Source organism: Hylobates moloch, unplaced genomic scaffold, assembly GCF_009828535.3.
Source record: "Hylobates moloch isolate HMO894 unplaced genomic scaffold, HMol_V3 SCAFFOLD_7, whole genome shotgun sequence".
Classification (NCBI taxonomy): domain Eukaryota; kingdom Metazoa; phylum Chordata; class Mammalia; order Primates; family Hylobatidae; genus Hylobates; species Hylobates moloch.
The window spans coordinates 101,360,462-101,381,639 of NW_026652282.1; the positions used below are offsets into that span (position 1 = coordinate 101,360,462).

Here is a 21,178-nt window from a genome sequence, read left to right on the forward strand (position 1 = left end):
TAGAAAAATATGGACCACAAAACTAAGAAAAAGAGGAAAACAACAGAATGGGGAAATATTTGTAGTGAAAAACATAAGCATTAGTTATTTTAAATGTATTTTTAAAGTTATTAAACTTTGGAAGAATACCACCAAATGTCCAAATGTTCAGTGAAGAATAAAACAAATCACAGAACAAAAAGCACATAGAAGAGCCTTAAAAAAGGTGTTAACTTCACTATGCAACAAGGAACTATAAATATATTTTTAAATTAAATTTATATTTTATTTAATTATATTTTTGAGATAGAATCTCACTCTGTCACCCAAGCTGGAGTGAAGTGGTGCGATCTCAGCTTACTGCAACCTCTGTCATCTGGGTTCAAGCAATTCTTGTGCCTCAGCCTCCAGAGGAGCTGGGACTACAGGCACCTACCACCACACCCAGCTAATTTTTGTAATTTTAGTAGGGATGGGGTTTCACCATGTTGGCCAGGCTGGTCTCAAACTCTTGACCTCAGGTGAACTGCCTGACTCAGCCTCCTAAAGTGCTGGGATTACAGGCATGAGCCGTCAAGCCTGGCCTAGTTAGTATAAATATAACAGTGTCATTTCATACCTAATTAATAAATAAAAACAAGCTGAAAATGATAAAATACAACGTTCCTGTGGCTGTGGGGAAAAACATGTATTGCAAATGGCAATGATAATAACAATAACCAATACTGTGCTCACTTTCCTCTTGTGCCCACATTTCTGTGCAGAGGAACTACTGTTTACCCCATTTTGTAGATCAGATGACTGTGACTCAGAAGGGAGGGGTAAGTGGTCCCCCATCACACAGTTAGTATGGTGTTTTAGTCCATTTTTGTGTTACTATAAAGGAACACCTGAGGCTGAGTAATTTATAAAGAAAAGAGGTTTATTTGGTTCATGGTTCTGTAGGCTGTACAAGAAGCATGACATCAGCATCTGCTTCTGGTGAGGGCTTCAGGAAGCTTCCACTCATGGAGGAAGGGGAGCAAGTGTATGTCAATCACATGGTGACAGGAAGGAACGAAAGATAGAGGAGGAGGTTTCAGGCTTTTTTAACAAGCAGATCTCAGGGGAAATAATAGAATGGGAACTCACTCATTATACCAGGTCAGCACCATGCCATTCAAGAGGGACTCAACCCCATGATCCAAACATTTCTTGTCAAGTCTCACCTCCAACACTGGGGATTAAATTTTGACATGAGATTTGCAGGGGACAAATATCCAAATTAGCCTAATAGAGCTTTGTTGAAGTTAAAAACACTATGTTCATTTTTTTTTTATTTTACATAAAACCATTTGGAAGCAATTTTTAAAAAAAAAGTAGAGATGATGTCTCACTATGTTGCCCAGGATGTTCTCAAATTCCTGGCCTGAAGTGATCCTCCTACCTCACGTCCCAAATCTCTGAGATTACAGGTGTAAGCCACTGTGCCTTGCTGATTATTTTTTAGAGGCAGGGTCTTGCTCTGTGGCCCAGGCTGGAGCACAGTGGCACAATATAGCTCACTACAGCCTCAAACTCCTTGGCTCAAGGGATCCTCCTGGCTCAGCCTCCTGAGTAGCTAGGACTACAGGTGCGTGTCACCACACCTGGCCTAAAAACCATGTTTTTAATCAAAACTGGATACTGCTTCTCATGGCAATATGCAAGAAAAAAAGAAAAGGTTCAAACTCTTTTACTTATGTATTTCAGTTCTGGCATGTTAGCCCAAAAATGCTAATTTAGGCTGAGTGCGGTACCTCACGCCTGTAATCCCAGCAATTTGGGAAGCTGAGGCAGGAGGATTGCTTGAGTCCAGGAGTTCAAGACCAGCCTGGGCAATATGGCAAAACCCTGGCTCTACAAAAAATTTGAAAAATTAGCTGGGCATGGTGGTACATGCCTATAGCCCAAGCTACACAGCAGGCTGAGGTGGGAGGATCACTTGAGCCCAGGAGGTAGAGGCTGCAGTGAGCCATGATTGAGCCACTGCACTCCAGCCTGGGTGACAGAGTGAAACACTGCCTCAAAAACAAAACAAGGCCAGGCATGGTAGCTCACACCTGTAATCTCAGCATTTTGGGAGGCCAAGGTGGGCAGGTCACTTGAGGTCAGAAGTTCGAGACCAGCCTGGCCAACGTGGTGAAACCCCATCTCTACCAGAAAATACAAAAAAATAGCCAGGCATGGTGGCACACGCCTGTGATCCCAGCTACTTCGGAGGCTGAGACAGGAGAATTGCTTGAACCGGGGAGGCAGTGGCTGCAGTGAGCCTAGATTGTGCCACTGCACTCCAGCCTGGGTGACAGGGTGACTCTGTCTCAAACAGAAAACAAAAAAGGAAGCAAAAGAAAGTTTAAAAGTAGCCGTGTGTACAAAGATGTGCATTCATTCAATTGATATCTGTTGATCACTCATTATGTGCCAGGAAACAACCTTAAGCAAATTACGAGATATGAATGCAGACATTAAAATGAAAACCATGAAGAAAATGAAAAAATGTTGAAAAGCATTTCTGAAATAGTGTTAAATGGGAAAACTGGACCACACTATTGGATACTGAAAGTAATCGTTCACTGAGTTAGGTCCAAGAGCTGAATTGAGGCAGAGAAGGTATGTGATTTGGGGAAATTTCTAGTAAGAAACTTTTCAATGGAAATCTTAATTGCCCGACTTTTATGGCACCAGAATGTACACTTTCGCATAAAAGCCAATTTTGCAATTATGGTTCATTTGCCAGACTCCTGATTGGTGGGACTTTAGGTCCTCAGAGAACAACCCCACCTCTCCTATTCCCAACTCTCCCACCTCCAAGTGGCGCACGATGTTCTTGCCATTTCTGGAGAGCAGCCTGTGTTTCTTGAATGGGAAGTGAGGGGAGGCCAGAGCACGCCAGTGACAGGGGAGGGAGGCAGGGAAATGCTGGGAGGAGAAGGCGGGGTCCCTAGCAGGGGCTCCACCCCGGTCCTGTGCCCATGGACCAAAGTGAGGACAGGCATTTCTGTTTTCATGCCCAAATGTTGCATTTTCCAAGACCACCCTGGCCCACCACGCCCCCATCCTGTGCCTATAAAAACCCCGAGACCATATAGGGCAGAGACACAAGTGGCCATGGGCAGACAGAAGTGGCTGGCCCTCGAGAGGAACACACTGGCGGAACAGCACACCGGCAGACACCAGCAGATGCCAGCAGGCCGACCAGCTGAACAACACTGAGTTTGGCTGTGGTGGTCAGAGGAGAGCCTGGCTGCTTGGGGTTTTCCACCTTCCGACTCTATCCCCCTTCTGGCCTCTCCATCCACCTCGCTGAGAGCTACCATCACTCAGTAAAAAACCTTGCACCCATCCTCCGAGCCCACATGTGATCTGATTTTTCTGGTACACCAAGGCAAGAACCTGCGATACAGAAAGCCCTCTGCCCTTGCGATAAGGCAGGGGGTCTAATTGAGTTGATAAACACAAGCTGCCTACGGATGGCTAAACTGAAAGAGCACACCATAACACATGCCCACCCTAGACACTGCAGTGGGATTGGAGTCACATGTCACTATACTGATCTCTTCTTTGCAATAATTAAGTTGTTTTTATGTTACAGCTTGTTTTTTTTTTTTTTTTTCTTTTTTGTTTTTTTTTTGAGATGGAGTCTCACTCTGTCACCCAGGCTGGAGTGTAGTGGTGTGATCTTGGCTCACTGCAACCTCTACCTCTCGGGTTCTAGTGATTCTTGTGCCTCAGACTCCCCAGTAGCTGGGATTACAGGCATATATTTAGTGGAGACAGGGTTTCACCATGTTGGCCAGGCTAGTCTCCAACTCCTGATCTCAGGTGATCTGCACACCTCAGCCTCCCAAAGTGCTGGGATTACAGGTGTGAGCTACTGCACTTGGCCTATGTTACAGCTTCAGGGACATCCAGCTTCCATTCATTACCCGTCTTCCCAATCTGTGACCCTGCAGCATGGACTGGCACATGACTGCCACTTAGAGCACCTATGCAGGACTCCGGGGGAAGCCAATAGGGCGTAGGGGTTGTGCAGGAATGTATTATGGTCTGTGTTCATTCGATTCTACATGAAGGCCCTTCCCAATTATATCAATAACTTTTTAAGAGATTTCAACACTAAAAAAAACTTTTAATCACTAACGTGTTTTTGGAAGGACCTGAATTATGTACTTTTAAAATTAATTTTTCTCCTGAATAAACTATTTAGTTATTATTTTTAGTTAATACAGATTTGTACGGATTTGATACCCAACTGAGGAACTGGCTTTGTGGGTCCCACTAACAACTGGCTTGACAAGCTTTATTCTGTGATGATGAATTGTTCCTGTTTTTATAGGAAGGAGTTTGATATTAGGCCACTGTATGTATGGAAAATTTCCCAAACTCCTGGATTAGTCAATTGGAATTTTAAATTGGAAAATGCTCTCATAAATAGATGATTGTTTCTTGTTTTATCTCACTGGGAAACTTGACAGTTGTGTCTTCTAACAGGTAGAAATGTGGTTGCAGCTTGTGGGGGTGGGGGTATCCTGATGACCAAAAAGCACAGGGTGAAATGGAGTGATGTGACCATTCCAGGGTGCTTTCTAGCTAAAGATCCTGTGTGTGCATGCATGCCTACATGCACGTGTGTCTGCAAAAGAGAGAAGGAACAGCCAAAAATACAAGCTCATGGTTTGGAAGGAGAATTCGAGTGCTCTGCTGACCACCAAGTTCCTAGGGAACAGTCTGTGAGAGGGATTGAGAACAAGGAAGCCTCAGAATTTGGTCAACAACCCAGATCTCTCAGCACAGCCAATGGCTCGTTGTGCCAGATTTTAAATGCAATCGAACTGTCAATTCACATCCATGCATGAAAGACAAGAAAAGGGAAGGAGCAGTGGATATAAAGATAAGTAAGACATAGTTCTCTGCCCTTGCATTGTTTAGGTCCAATTTACTGATATTCTTTATATGGAGCATTCAGGGTGCAACAATGTTTGGCTGATATTAAAAGACAAATGTGCTACTCATTTGCTGTTTCTTTAAGGGCAAATTACACATTTTTTTTTTTTTTTTTTTTTGAGATGGAGTCTCGCTCTGTCACCCAGGCTGGAGTGCAGTGGCGCAATCTCGGCTCACTGCAAGCTCCGCCTCCCGGGTTCACGCCATTCTCCTGCCTCAGCCTCTCTGAGTAGCTGGGACTACAGGCGCCCGCCACCACGCCCGACTAATTTTTTTGTATTTTTAGTAGAGACGGGGTTTCACCATGGTCTCGATCTCCTGACCTCGTGATCCGCCCGCCTCGGCCTCCCAAAGTGCTGGGATTACAAGCGTGAGCCACCGCGCCCAGCCAGTACACATTTTAAATATGGAAACTTGGCCTTTTCTTTTTTATTTTGCTTTGCGTATGAAATAAATGGACTTTCTTTCTCCTCCAGGTGTCCACAGCCTCCTTGTCCCCATAAATGAATTCTAAAGTGAAAGTGATGTCATGCCGCATTCTTAGGATGACGGATATGTGATGAGTATTATATCATCATAGCAACCAACTCCACAGGGTGTCCACTTAAGGTATGAGAATCCCAGTCCATGCCCATGTCAAATGAGACAAAATTGAACTTACTAATCAGGAAATCCAGTGAAGGGCTTGTGAAGGCAAAATAAATTGCACGACCACCAAAATCACTAAGCCAAAGGGAAAAGACAAGCTGGGAACTGCGTCAGGCAAACCTGCCTCTCATTTTATTCCTAAATAACATAGCTACAAAGATTTAAAAAAAGGCTGCATGCCTCCCTCACAATTTGCCCACAAGGAAATTCCTTGTGGGCCTCACGATCTTTACCCTAAGACAATTCTGTTAATTTTCACCCTGGCAATATAAATTGATAGCTTATCTTCACAGGTGCTGGACAAAGGACAGAACTCAAAGTCATCCCTCTGCTCACCTTGTTACAGGTAGTTAGGCATGAGCAGGGCAGGAGAGGGCTTTCCCCCACCCACTAGAAATGTCAGGTGATGGTTCAGCAATTACCTCATTGCCTCTCTAAAAATGATAATTCAGCAGCACCAGGGAGAGGTTGTTTCCTGATGGTCCACACCTGTTAACATCAAAATCTTAATTGAATGCAGGCCCCAGGGAGAAGCAACTTCCTGAGCATGCATGTTAAGAGACAAAAATGGTGAAGTATGATCTTCCACAAGCACACTCCACTGGAAAAGGAAAGAAAGCCTCAGATGAGCATGTGTAACTCCCTAAACACACTGAGCATGCTCAATTCCAAAGGGTAGGGAAAGCACTTCGCATGCAGAAAGCCCACCCTAAGGGAAGAATCATGGGAAAAAGGCAAGCCTATAAAGTCCAAGGATCAAGGTTAAAGGGGCTTTCTGCTGTCTTCTTTTGCTCTCTTTTCTCTCTTGTACCTTCAGGTGCCTGCTTGGGTCTCTTTCAAACAAATTTTCCTTTCCTTCCTGTTCTAAAATGTTTTAAATAAACTTCCACTTCTGCTCTGAAACTTATCTCAGTCTCTTTTTTTGCTTTATGCCCCTCAGTCGAATTCTTTCTTCTGAAGAGGCAAGCACCGAAGTTGCTGTGGACTGGTACAGATTCACCACCATTAACACGGGTAACTCGAATGTCTTCCACCGCTAACAGCTTGAGACAAATGGGTGCCTGATTGCTTCCTCTGCCCTATTGTTTATGTAAAAATGCAGATTCACTGAGCCAGATTAAGGAATAAGTGACTGTTCCTCTACCCCCCTCTCACATGTAATTTGTGTATTCAGTGGAAGGTCAATTAAAGACTCAAAAGAATCGAACCATTTGTCTCTTATCTGCCTATGACCTGGAGGCCCCCTCCCCATTTTGAGTTGTCCCTGCCTTTCTGCACAAAACCAATGTACATCTTACATATATTGATTAATGTCTCATGTCTGCCTAAAATGTATAAAACTAAGCTGTATCTGACCACCTTGAGCACATGTCATTAGGACCTCCTGAGACTGTGTCATGGGTGCATCCTTAACCTTGGTAAAATAAAGTTTCTAAATTGATTGGAACCTGTCTCAGATACTTTTGGTTCACAAGTTGGTAACCAGGAATGGCTTCTGAGTGGAGGTTCCCCTAACCCTTGACAAATCTCCTATTGGTGCTTGGTACCAGTTTGAGCTATCTTTATTGTTCAAACCAATAGGACAATTTGTGAAGTCCGAGGAGCTCCCCCTTCAGAGAATCCACGATCTCCTCAAATTTGGCTGAGATCTAAGGTTTATATTGTTGTACAACTCCTTTTCTGGAGTTTTACACAAGGAGGGTGAATTGTCCTGCTTCATGATGATGGAGAGCAGGCAACTCCTTTCTGGAGTGTGAGCTCACTTCCAACAGGGAAGGTGAGTTGAAGTTGTTTCCTGTTTCTAGGATGGTAGAGAGCCATCTTCAGACTGGGCTCCATTCCTAGGTAAGTAACTGAATTGGGATTTTCTCTTGGAAATTCTCCTTAATGACTAAAGTTAAAATTAACAACCAGCTGCTCTTAATTTCTTCTTACCTTTAGAGTGCTCAGTAATTGTATAAGTTGTGCAATTTTTTGTTTGTTTTGCTTAACTATTTTTGTTTCTATTTTTGTTCTTCTTTTGGTCTTTTTTCCATTGGATTTGATAAACTCTATCAGACTTGGTCAAATTTGAAGGAAATTTCCAAATTATGGGGAACAATGCCACTGAATTAGCTAAATTCCCACAGCTGGGGAAAAAAAAAGGAAAAAGAAAAAATGACCAGCAAAGGGGAAAAAAAGGAAAGATTTTAACTACCTGTGGGGTTTTACTTACATAACAAGGCCACTTTTTGCTAGCCAAGCCAAACTGAAAGAGCAACAGCTGTTGTCCCATGGTGCAGTTCAGTAGCTATGGTTCTGCCCTTTTTTCCCACCACAACACCCTGGGTTTGGTTCCTAAATCAAGTCCTTTCAGGTTTCATATTTATGTTACTGTTGAAGAATGAGCAATTTGTCTCAGCTAAAATATGGCAATGAGATTTAAAAGGATTTTTTTTTTGAGATGGAGTCTTGCTCTGTTGCCTAGGCTGGAGTACAGTGGCACATTCTCTGCTCACTGCAACCTGCCTGCTTTCTTGCAATTCTCCTGCCTTAGCCTCCTGAGTAGCTGGGATTACAGGCATGTGCCACCACACCAGGCTAATTTTTGTATTTTTAGTAGAAACAGCGTTTCACCATGTTGGCCAGGCTGGTCTCAAACTCCTGACCTCAAGTGACCCACCCACCTTGGCCTCCCAGTGCTGGGATTACAGGTGTGAGGCACCACACCCGGCTTAAAAGGATTTTTTTTTTTTTAGAAGAGCTCAATGGCTATGAATCTGCTTAATTAAAAAGTTAATATTTAAGATTGTGTGTGTGTGTGTGTGTGTATGTGTGTGTGTGTCCACTTAAAAGGCCTTTATGTTTTTTTTCCTAGAACTTCTTTTTTTTGTAGAAAAAGTTTTGTTTTTCTCAGTTGACTGAATTCTGTTTTCTCCATTTTTCTTCCTGTCTCTCCTTCCTTTTGCCCCTCTCTGCTGCATGAGGGACCTAAAATGATTTTTAACAGCCTGAGATTCCTTAAAGAAAACAGAGAAGGTGCCAGACTCCATTTTGGGGAGAAACCTCTGTTTTTCCTTATGGAACCTTAAGAGTATAAACAGACAAGTTCTTCTCAGATCTTAAATAGCTTGCTTTTGTATTGTTACCTGATTTTGTTTTGACTAAAGTAGTTATTACAACAGTGGCTATTCTTGGGTGTTTAAAATCAGAAAGAGTATAGTTTAGACACTTAGAGAAATGTCTTCACAAAGAAAGTGCATTATAAAAGCATAACATGTTCTAGGCTCATGAAAATTCTCTCTTTTGGAGATTCAGAATTCAGTGTGGGCTCTGCCTAGACCTCAGATCCAGTTAAATAGTAAGAGACTAAATTTAAAACTACCTATATTGATAAAATTGGTCCCCTTATACAATCCTATGATAGATTTTTATAATTTTATGTTTGATTTGGCATCTGTTTTTAATCTCCCTCTAGAATACCAGACTCTTTTTCTCTTTACTTTGGGCAGTATGGCCATTTTCACAATATTGATTCTTCCTATCCATGAGCATGGAATGTTTTTTTTTCCATTTGTTTGTGTCTTCTCTTATTTCCTTGAGCAGTGGTTTGTAGTTCTCCTTGAAGAGGTCCTTCACATCCCTTGTTAGCTGTATTCCTAGGTATTTTGTTGGGAAAACTGGCTAGCCATATGCAGAAAACTGAAACCGCTTCCTTACACTTTATACAAAAATTAACTCAAGATGGATTAAAGACTTAAACATAGGACTGAAAACCATAAAAACTCTAGAAGAAAACCTAGGAAATACCATTCAGGACATAGGCATGGGCAAAGACTTCATGTCTAAAACACCAAAAGTAATGGCAGCAAAAGCCAAAATTGACAAATGGGATCTAATCAAACTAAAGAGCTTCTGCACAGCAAAAGAAACTATCATCAGAGTGAAGAGGCAACCTACAGAATGGGAGAAAATTTTTGCAATCTACCCATCTGACAAAGGGCTAATATTTAGAATCTACAAGGAACTTAAATAAATTTACAAGAAAAAAAAACAACCCCATCAAAAAGTGGTTGAAGGATATGAGCAAACACTTCTCAAAAGAAGACATTTATGCAGCCAACAAACATATGACAAAAAGCTCATCATCACTTGCCATTAGAGAAATGCAAATCAAAGCCACAATGAGATACCTCCTCATGCCAGTTAGAATGGCGATCATTAAAAAGTCAGGAAACAACAGATGCTGGAGAGGATGTGGAGAAATAGGAACGCTTTTACACTGTTGGTGGGAGTGTAAATTAGTTCAACCATAGTGGAAGACAGTGTGGCAATTCCTCAAGGATCTAGAACCAGAAATACCATTTGACCCAGCAATCCCAATACTGGGTATATACCCAAAGGATTATAAATCATTCTACTATAAAGACACATGCACAGTGTTTATTTCAGCACTATTCACAATAGTAAAGACTTGGAACCAACCCAAATGCCCCTCAATGATAGACTGGATAAAGAAAATGTGGCACATATACAGTATGGAATACTATGCAGCCATAAAAAGAATGAGTTCATGTCCTTTGCAGGGACATGGATGAAGCTGGAAACCATCATTCTCAGCAAACTAACACAGGACCAGAAAACCAAACACTGCATGTTCTCACTTATAAATGGGAGTTGAACATTGAGAACACATGGACACAGGGAGGGAACATCACACATCAGGGCCTGTCGGGGGTGGAGAGCTAGGGGAGGGATAGCATTAGGAGAAATACCTAATGTAGATGATGGGTTGATGGGTGCAGCACACCACCATGGCACGTGTGTACCTATGTAACAAATCTGCACGTTCTGCACATGTATCCTAGAACTTAAAGTATAATAAAAAAGTGGGCAAATGAAATGAACAGACGCTTCTCAAAAGAAGACATTTATGTGGCCAACAAACATATAAAAAAAGCTCAACATCACTATCATTAGAGAAATACAAATCAAAACCACAGTGAGATGCCATCTCACACTGGTCAGAAGAGCAATTATTAAAAAAAATCAAGAAACAACAGATGCTGTCAAGGCTGCAGAGAAATAGGAATGCTTTTCCACTGTTGATGGGAATGTAAATTAGTTTAACCATTGTGAAAGACAATGTGGTGATTCCTCTAAGACCTAGAACCAGAAATAACATTTGACCCAGCAATCCCATTACTGGGTATATACCCAGAGGAATATAAATCATTTTATCATAAAGATACATGCACATGTATTTCATTGCAGCACTATTCACAATAGCAAAGAGATGGAATCAACCCAAATGCCCATCAATGATAGTCTGGATAAAGAAAATGTAGTACATATACACCATGGAGTACTATGCAGCCATAAAAAGGAACATTATCCTGAGCAAACTAATGCAGGAACAGAAAACTAAATACTGCATGTTCTCACTTATAAATGGGAGCTAAATGATGAGAACACATGGACACATGGAGGGGAACACACTCATTAGGGCCTACTGAAGGGTAGGAGGAGGGAGAGGATAATGAAAAAGAACTAATGGGTACTAGGCTTAATACCTGGGTGATGAAATAATCTGTACAGCACACCCCCATGACACAAGTTCACCCATGTAACAAACCTGCATTTGTGCCCCTGAACTTAAAATGAAAGTTAAATAAAAAAATAAAAGAAAGAGAAGTGTTCTTTGTGGCATTAATTTTAGAGGATCTCTCTCTTTGAAAACCTAGACTGCAGGTAAATTATCATGTACCGCAATGTTTTGCTTATCTTTTCTGCCTCATACCACCATCCTGCCTGAATCCTGCCTTAATTTCTGGCACTTGGAAGTAGAGACATGTTAAAAAACAGTGTATATTACTCTTGAAGATGCTACCCACTTCTGGAAAATGTATTCACTTTTATTTTGCTTCTTCCAGGAAATCTGAACGTGAAAAAAGAATATTCTCTGCTAGTGTGTGTCAGACTGGATGTGAGGATTGACTGAGGATTTCTGCTGAGCACTCTCTGGCCTTCAGTTTCAGCTGTAGCCAATGCAGAGAAGGTGTCAGGCCTGGGTCTGATGGTGTCTTGGAGCTTATTTGTACAGACCCACTGATTCTGAGGCTGCTTAAAGCATTGAGAAATTTACCGTTTTAGATGGAAAGTGATTAACACTGGGAAATAATTTTTGGTTTGAAAATCATCCCGTGAGAGTGGTGAGGTACATTCTTCTTGGATTTTCCACACTCCCAACAGGGCCTGGGGCTTCTGTGTAGCAATAACCCTCTCTCTGTGGAAGCCACACATTATGCATACTACTTTGCTGACATTTGACAATCACAACTGGAAAAAAGGAAGAAGTAAGGAATTAAAATTAGCAGGCACCATGGCATGCTTTTCCAAGGAAACAGAGCCTTCCTTTACACTGGGAACATATGAGCACTATTAATCTGATCTTTGATTAACACCCATGAGAGGAAATTGTGGGGTAACTCTGATACCTTATCTATAGTCACTGCAATTACTTTATAGTATGACTGTGGGGTCCACGATTAATCACTTTTAACATAAAACTCCACTGAAGGAGACTCATATTGCTAAAGGTTACTCAGAAACAAAGGTTAAACTGAGAAGAACTTTATGCTTTAAAAAATGGGCTGGGCCTCTTCATCTTCCTAACTTATTTTTGTTTTTGTTTTCTTTCTATCCTGGAAGTTTTGCACAAAGAAGATCATGTTGATGAAAAGAGTAAAACTCTGTAAGATATTTGAAAAGATTTATTCTGAGCCGAATACGAGTGACCAATGGCCCATGAAAACTCTCAGGAGTTCCTGAGAATGTGTGCCCCAGGTGGTTGGGCTACAGCTTGGTTTTACACATTTTAAGGAGACATAAGACATCAATCAATACATGTAAGATGTACAACGTTGGTTCTGTCCAGAAAGGTGGGTAAACTTAAAGTGGGAGCTTCTAGGTCATACGTAGATTCAAAGATTTTCTGATTGGCAATTGGTTGAAACAGTTACATTATCGTCTAAAGACCAAGAATCAATACAAGAGAATGTCTGTGTTAAGATAAGGGGTTGTGGAGACCAAGGTTCCCATTATGCAGAGGAAGCCTCCAGGTAGCCAGCTTCAGAGAGAATAGATTGTAAATGTTTCTTGAGTTGATTCTCTCCTGGATCAAGAAAAAGGCCTGCACAAGAAAGGGATACTCTTGAAAATGTACATTTTCCCCCACAAGAGACAGCTTTGCAGGACTATTTCAAAATATGGCAAAGAAACACATAGGGTAAAATACTTTTGATTTCTTTCAAGCCCTGCTGTCATGTGATGCTATACTAGAGTTAGGCTGGAAATTGGTGTCTTATTGCCACAGAGTCTGTTAGTCTTAAGTTCTGTTCTAACATTAATACTGGTCAGCTGTACATGAATTCCAAAAGGGAGTAGGGAATAATGAGGCATGTCTGACGCCTACTTTCTGTCATGACCTGAGTAAGTTTTTCAGGTTAACTTTGGAATGCTCTTGGCTGAGAGGAGGAATCCATTCAGATAGTTGCGGGGCTTCGAATTTTATTTTTGGTTTACAATAGCATGAACAAAGCAGAGTTCTGACTGCTTCATTCCAGTGAGTGGTTATTCTGGAACATTGCTCAGGGTACCATCTTCTTACTCTTCTTTGAGCAGCACTAAATGAAAAGGTCCCCTTTCACCTTGTAATCAGCAGGAAGTGGGATTCTCTCCAATATGTTGAAGATGACAAAATAAACTTAAAGGATTGTTCATCTGCTTTTGAGCTAGGGAAGGTATAACAATATGCTTCCTGGACTGGGGAGAGGGGAGAAAATGGAGAAGAGCCTCTTTTTGGGCTTAATGAAATTTTTGCTTGTTTCTTTTGAAGCAGCACGATCTTTGGGGCAGAATAGCTCCTATTCCCCTGTGTCCCCCACAAAAAGGGAGGGCAGTGAACAGAATTTGGAGCATATTGGAGTGGATCAATGTTCAGCTGCCACCTTCCCATAAATCCTATGAGTAGCCACCTAGGAAGTTTTTCTTTAGAGTCCAGAATTTGGACGGAACTAGTCAGCATAACTAGAACTCAGCTTTATCTGGGAATACACTGTTGTCTCACCAGGAATCTGCTTCACCCCTTCTTGCACATATCTGTGGTCCCTAAAGGGGCAAGGTGGTGAGGAGGATGGCATAATGGCAGGCGTAGGGAGGGGGAGTGGAGAAGGATGTATGGGTCAGTGCAAACTCACAATGATGCTTGGTAAACTTCTGTGATGTGCAGGGCCTATTGTTGACGGCAGCTCAGGGATGTCATTTCATGAAAGATCTCGTCATTTTGTTTAAATGGCTTTCTTTTTTTTTTGATATGGAGTCTCATTCTGTCGCCCAGGCTGAAGTGCAGTGGTGCGATCTTCGTTCACTGCAACCTCTGCCTCCTGGGTTCAAGCCTCCCGCATAGCTGGGATTACTGGTGCCTGCCACCACACCCAGCTAATTTTTTTGTATTTTTGATAGAGACGGGGTTTTACCATCTTGGCTAGGCTGGTCTTGAACTCCTGACCTCCTGATCCACCCACCTCGGCCTCCCAAAGTGTTAGGATTACAGGTGTGAGCCACTGCACCCGGCCTTAAATGGCTTTTTAAAAACAATTTGCACCTATACCCTACTAACCACAATTGGCACACAAAAACAAATACATTGAGAATTTGCCTCTTTATTGATAACATAAGTTCAGAGGAGATAAGGGTAGCCTGAGCGGCATGGGCAGCCCAGGTGTCAGTGGCACCAGGAAAACCCATCTCCAAACTAGCTCCTGAAGGAGGATGGCATTCTAGGGCTCGTCCAAGACGATGTATACACAGTCGTCTGGATCAGCAAGTGGTTCACTGGCGAGCATTAATCTCCTCTGATGTAGCCTACATCTGGCCCTTTTATTCTTAAACCAAACCTACAATCAGAAGGAAAAGGGGATTGGTTTAGTATATTGAACAGTTAATGTTGTAATAGAAAAACACAGGATGCAACTTTATATGCTGTTGAGATTTTAAACTGCATCAGGAGAAGCTATTTCCCTCATTGCTAAAATACCTTAGGAAAGTTAACAACATAGCCTGTGGCCCTTCAGCTCACCCTTAGTGAGGACCAGCTTTGTGCCAAGTCCTGGAATAAGCTTATTACTTTGTATCTCTCTTCTCCATTTTATTATTTATTTATTTATTTATTATTTATTTTTTGAGACAGGGTCTTGCTGTTTTGCCTGGGCTGGGGTCCAGTGGTGCAGTCATAGCTCACTGTGACATTGAACTTCTGGGCTCAAGAGATCCTCCCACCTCACCCTCCCAAGTAGCTGGTACTAGAGGTACATGCCACTATGCCCAGCTGTTTTAATTTTTCTGTAGAGACAGGGTCTCGCTATGTTGCCCAGGCTGTTCTTGAGCTCCTGGCCTCAAGTGATCTTCCCACCTTGGTGTCCCAAAGTGTTGGGATTACAAGCGTGAGCCACTGTGCTCAGCCCCAATTTTAATATTCTTTAATGGTTACTTCCAGGTATTGGATGCAGTTCTGGCTTATGAGTTGTTCCAGGTCCTTGCTGTTAATTCAATGCCTGGCAACAGGGTAACAAAAGATGTGCATCTGACAAGTGACCATCAACTATCCAGCTGCCTCCTGCTCCCTCCTCACTAGGGAGAGTTTCATCTTGTTTGTGGGAGAAGTTCGGCATGGTAAAAAGTGGGCCTAATTTCAAATCGTTTTCAGGAGATTGTTTTAAAAATCCATCTTTAGTATGTAGTAAATAATAGGAAAGAGCACACTGGAATTTTAGACAGGTTTCCTTCCAGGATGTCTAAGGGATCATTCGTCCTCTGACAAGAGAGGCCTGCACACTGCCTTGATATTTTAGCCTGTAGCATTAAAGAAAGTTGAAACCAACTCGACTCAAATTAACTGCAATTCTCAAAAATCTTTGCTCACCCAATAGTTTAGGGGAAACAGGCATTGTCACCAATGCCAAATCTTCGTTCTCCAATCTGCTGCACTCTCCAAACCTTCCTGGGCTCAGGACAAGGTCAGCTCACTCTGTTTTAGCTACAGCTCCAGGATCCTGGACTGGAGGTGCTGTAGCCCAGTAAGGCAGGGCCCCCTAGGCCCTGCTACTCAACCAGGAGATCTGAATCCCACCCCCTGTTCCTAAGGCAGAAAGGTGCTTCCTAAAGCATTTTAGGAAGATGGTTAACATCAATGTGGGGGAAGGGTCACAAATATGGCTCCTCCTTAAATATCTGCCAACAATTAAAAAGCAAACAGACAAAAAGAACCTGACAGTTAGATGTCACTATCCTCTCAGCATCCTAGTTAATGGAGTTTATATTGTATTTATTACTTTCAAAAGTTCTCAAACTGCAAATTGTAAGCGGCACAAAGGACCTTCTTTCTCTACCTGACACGTCTTTTTCACTTTCCCATTTAAGGATTTGCAGTATTTCTGCTGCATGAGGCCAGTCTCTAAAAGTCTAAAAGAGCTCATTTTGGGAGCTTTCAAGTGTACCACTGGTCAAATATCTATAAACATAACCAAAGTGTACAGTGGGCTAACTGATATGTTCTGATATTAGGTCTGCATTCCCAATACTGGTTTCATAAACCAGTTGCATTACATCTGCAAAAGCTATGGGGAAACTATGTATTAATTTCTTGGGGGAAATTTATGCTGTATAGTTTGGAGATACATGAAAGCATTCTGGCTCTTCCCTTATTTGTATCTTGTGACTCATATTCTTTTCAGAGCACTAAGGAGAGAACATTATGTCGACCCAGGGAGGGGAAAAGAAACTCATTAAGTCTTGTTTTTCTTTTCCTCTGAGTTTGCCTTACCAGCCAGAGGAAAGTGATCCCAACCTCTTTTCAACTTCTCCAACCCGAACCAGGTGTAATTGTGAGCCCACCCTTTTTGCCATTAGGATGCCAGCACTCAGTAACCCGCTTTGTTAGTCTGCTTTTTTGGACAACCCACCACCACATCTGCAGTGCATTTCCCTCACTACACTCACACATGCACTCTGCATAAAAGCTAATAATAAGGTCATCCTGATTTTTGTTTTCTTTTCTTTTTTGGGAAAACATCACTTTGATACTATGTATGGTTTTCTTTGGTCGTAAGTGGTCATCATTTGAATCCTATGACTTACAAATTAGTTAATATTGCTTAAAGGAATGAAAAGTATTTGAAATTAACATGGGTGTGAATCTACCCTAAAATGAGGGCCACCTCTCCAAACAAATTCCAGAAAACCCACTTCAAAAAAGTACCACCAAAAAGAAATATAAATCCTTAGATGGATAGAAATTTCCTCAAGAGAACAGTCACTCAAACATTTAGTAGTTTCATAATGTTGAATTTGTACAGTATGTGCAAAGCCTATTTTGACCATATTTCTCTCTAACCTTTTCACCCTTCTTGGTCAACTGAAATGAATTCAATATTACTCATTTTGTTTGCTTCATTCTTTAGACAATTTTCCAAAGCATACAAACCTTACAAACCTTCCTCAATTTCAAAACAATGTGACTATTTTAGCAATCTTTTCAGGTTGACACATCAAAGTATTTTAGAAAATTAAAACTTAGGGCTGCTACTCTCTATACTGCTTTACCAATAACTTAAAAAGAAACGAAGAGGGACCAGGGGCTTGGACATATAAGCTATCTTCCCATCAATCTCAGCTTAACTAAATATACATTATTTAGTCATGTAATGTGTTCTGTGGGTGAATTACTCCCTCATCCCAATATTTATAAATTCACTCATTTAGCTAAGTGTTTATGCCTGGCTTTAAATAATTTAGTACACTTGGACCCTCTTATAACCCTGCTCCTCCCTGCATTAACTTGAATACTTCTAAGGTAAGACTGAGCCCCACCATGACTCTACACAGAAATTGTTCCTAAAAGATACCTGTGTTAGAAGGAGTTGAATTTTATTTATTGGGTACATACATATATGTATACATGTATTATATATATATATTATACATATATGTGTTTCATATGTATGTATTTGTTTAATTTTGTATACAGATTAGGAGAAGCAGTTTTCGTTTTGTTTTTCCTTTAGGAAATCATGTTCCCTAATTGGAAGGGGAAAGAAGAAAGAACCATAAGCTGGGGCTTACTCCCTTTTCTACCAACAAGGAACTCAAACTTCAAAACTTATTTGCCAACATAAAAAAGACAATAATAAAAACAACAACTTTACAACGTTCAGGACAAAGCCTTCAAAGCCTTCAATGCCCTGAAGCAGGTTTTAGAATGGCTGTCCTCTCAAATTGCTTTTTCAAGTGTACTGACCCGCACTTTGTCTTCAGTCACACCTAAGCTTTCCGCAAGTTCCCTTCTGTGGACAAAAAATCACACATGGTTAGTATTCAAAGTTGTGGACGAAATGAAATATATAGTATGTACTATTTACTTCATGTTTGTTTTACAATTTATAATCTCCCCTCACACCTCCCCCAAGTATATACTTTTCTCTAATTCCCAGCTCCATGGTTGCTTTAGAAATGGTTTACCCTCATCACGAAATTTAAGGTGACGTTAACAACTCAGTAACCAAGAGAAATACTTTTTTTTTTTTTTAAATTGAGACAAGTTCTCACTCTGTCTCCTAGGCTGGAGTGCAGTGGCGTGATTTCAGCTCACTGCAACCTCCGCCTCCAGGGTTCAGGCGATTCTCGTGCCTCAGCCTCCTGAGTAGCTGCGATTACAGGTACATACCACCATGCCCTGTTGATTTTTGTATTTTCAGTAGAGATGGGGTTTTGCCATGTTGGCCAAGCTGGTCTCGAACTCCTGCCCATCTCAGCCTCCCAAAGTGCTGGGATTTGGGGCATGAACCACCGCACCCGGCCAAGATGAATAATTTAATGCATTATTATTATTTTTATTATTATTATTTGAGACAGGGTCTCACCGTCATCTAGGTTGGAGTGCAGTGGCAGGATCACTGCTCACTGCAGCCTCCATGTCCTGGGCTCAAGCGATCCTCCTGCCTCAGCCTTCCAAGTAGCTGGGAGTACAGGCACACACCACCACACCCACCTGGCTAATTTTTTAAGTTTTATTTAGAGACGGGGTTTCGCCATGTTGCCCAGGCTGTTCTTGAACTCCTGGACTCAAGCAATCTTCCCACCTCGGCCTCTCAAAAGCACTGGAATTACAGGCCCGAGCCACCGTGCCTGGCCCTAATGCACTATTTTAATAAATAACAATTAATGCAAAAATCTGTGATGAGGACCAGGCGCTGTGGCTCGGGCCTGTAATCCCAGCAGTTTGGGAGGCCAAGGTGGGCAGATTGCTTGAGCCCAGGAGTTTGAGACTAGCCTGGGCAACATGGCGAAACCTTATCTCTACACAAAAAAAATACAAAAATTAGCCAGGTGTGGTGGCCTGTGCCTGCAGTCCCAGCTGCTCAGGAGGCTGACATGGGAGGATGGCTTGAACCCAGGAAGCAAAGGTTGCAGAGAGCTGAAATCGCACTGCTGCACTCCAACCTGGGCCACAGAGAGAGACTCTGTCTCAAAACAAAACAAAAAAAACAACCAAACAAAAAAAAACTATGATGAACAAATTATCAAAATTTTAAATAAAGGAAGGATCTAGCACTGTAGTTGCATGATAGTACCTCATTCTCCTTACCCCAATTTCAATAAAATTTTATTTCTAAAAACAGACCAGAGCTGGGTGTGGTGGCTGACTCCTATAATCCCAGCAACTCAGGAGGCTGAGATGGGAGGATTGCTTGGGTGACAGATCCCCCACTCAACAACAAAAACAACAACAACAACAACAAAAATAGGCCATCATCACAGGGAATAAAAGAAAAAATAGATAAATTGGACTATATCAAAATTTAAAACTTCTGTATATCAAAAGATACAATGAACAGAGTAAAAAGACAACTCATAGAATGGAAGGAAATATTTGCAAATCACATCTGATAAGGGGTTAATATCCAGAGTATATAAAGAACTCCTACAACCCAATAACCAAAAAAAGAAAGAAAGAAAGAAAGAAAAACACTCAGATTTTAAAATGGGTAAAGGACTTAAAGAGACATTTTTCCAAAGAAGATATACAAATGGCCACTAAGCACATGAAAGGATGCACGACATCACTAATCATTAGGGAAAGGCAAATCGAAACTACAATGAAGTATCACCTCACACCCATTAGGATGGCTATGTAAAAAACCCCAGAAAATAACAAGTGTTGGTGAGGATGTGGAGAAACTGGAACCCCCATGTACTGTTGGTGTGTATGCACCTGTATCTATAAAATGGAATATTATTCAGCCTTAAAAAGGAAGGAAATTCTAATATATGCTGAGATATGGATGAACCTTGAAGACCTTATGCTAAGTGAAATAAGTCAGTGACAAAAATGCAAATACTGTATGATTCTACTTACATGAGGTACCTAGAGTAGTCAACATCATAGAGACATAAAATAGTAGAATGGTGGTTGCCAAGGGCCGGGGAAAGGGGGAAAAGGGGAGTTGCTTAACTGGTATAGAAATTTAGCTTGGCAAGATGAGAAGAATTCCAGAGATCCATTGCACAACAATGTGAACATACTTAACACAACTGAACTCTATACTTAAAAAGTGGTTTGGACGGTAAATTTCATATTTCCGTGTATTTTACCACATCTTTAAAAAAGGGAGGCACGAACTAGTTTCCAGGTTTCATGCACATAAACATTGCAATGAAACATTTACCTTGATGCCCAGGAGGTAAATATCCCCCTCCACACCAGTACAAAGGCAGGCAAGGACCCCCAGTGGCTTTTTCCTCATGATTGGGTGGGGCAAGGGAGAGAAAAAGATGCCTCGAAACGAACTTGGAGATCTCGCGGCTCCTGGAGCAGGCCACTTACCTTGTGGTCACATCAGGGTATTGAGTGTGTCGGAAAACACTTTCCAGCTCCTCCACCTGCAACAGCGTGAACTTCGTGCGCTGCATTCGTGGATTCATGTTCTCGGGCTGCTCCTGGGCCAGCTCCTCCGGGGGGCCCTGCGGCTGCTGCCTAGGCGCTTGGTTTCCACCGCCGCCCTCGTGGATCACGCCGCCATCGCGGTTCATGCCGTTCTCGTGGTTCACGCTGCCCTCAGGGTTCGTATTACCCATGAGGCCTGGAGCTCCTTGGCCAACATGGCCTTCTGCCCTTGATGCTGCCCCCAGCCCAGGTATGGGGCTTATTTTTACCTCGTATACATTCAGGCAGTAGAACCTGGTGTCATGGACGAGCGAATGCGCCATGGCTGGAGCGCTACGCCCCTACACAAACTCTGTGGCGTCTGCAGCTGGAGTGGGGGTAGAGGGTGGAGCTAGTTCCTGTTCTCATGCTTGGTATTGGTTACAGTTGCAATGAGTGGGACTTGCTTATGCGCACAAGCAAGAGAGGGAATGGAGAGGAGTGGGGGGATGGGAAGTTGGGGGATGAGGGTGGGGGTTGGGAGTTGGGGGTTGCAGGTGGGAGTGGGGGGTTGTGAGTGTGGGGTGGGGTGCAGGTGGGGGGGTGGGGGTGTGCACGGTGAGGGTG

The 21,178-nt window shown here is 42.2% G+C and overlaps 1 protein-coding gene across 1 annotated transcript; it reads right to left on the reverse strand.

Moving 5' to 3' along the window:
* Positions 1-14,274: 14,274 nt before the first annotated feature.
* RHOXF1 (Rhox homeobox family member 1) lies at positions 14,275-21,072 on the reverse strand. The gene is made up of 3 exons (XM_032756425.1): positions 20,513-21,072; positions 17,927-17,972; positions 14,275-14,528 (listed from the first exon to the last, which is right to left on the reverse strand). Exons 1-3 carry the CDS (start codon positions 20,893-20,895, stop codon positions 14,412-14,414), a joined length of 546 nt encoding a protein of 181 aa, XP_032612316.1. The 5' UTR covers positions 20,896-21,072; the 3' UTR covers positions 14,275-14,411.
* Between the last annotated feature and the right edge of the window lie 106 nt (positions 21,073-21,178).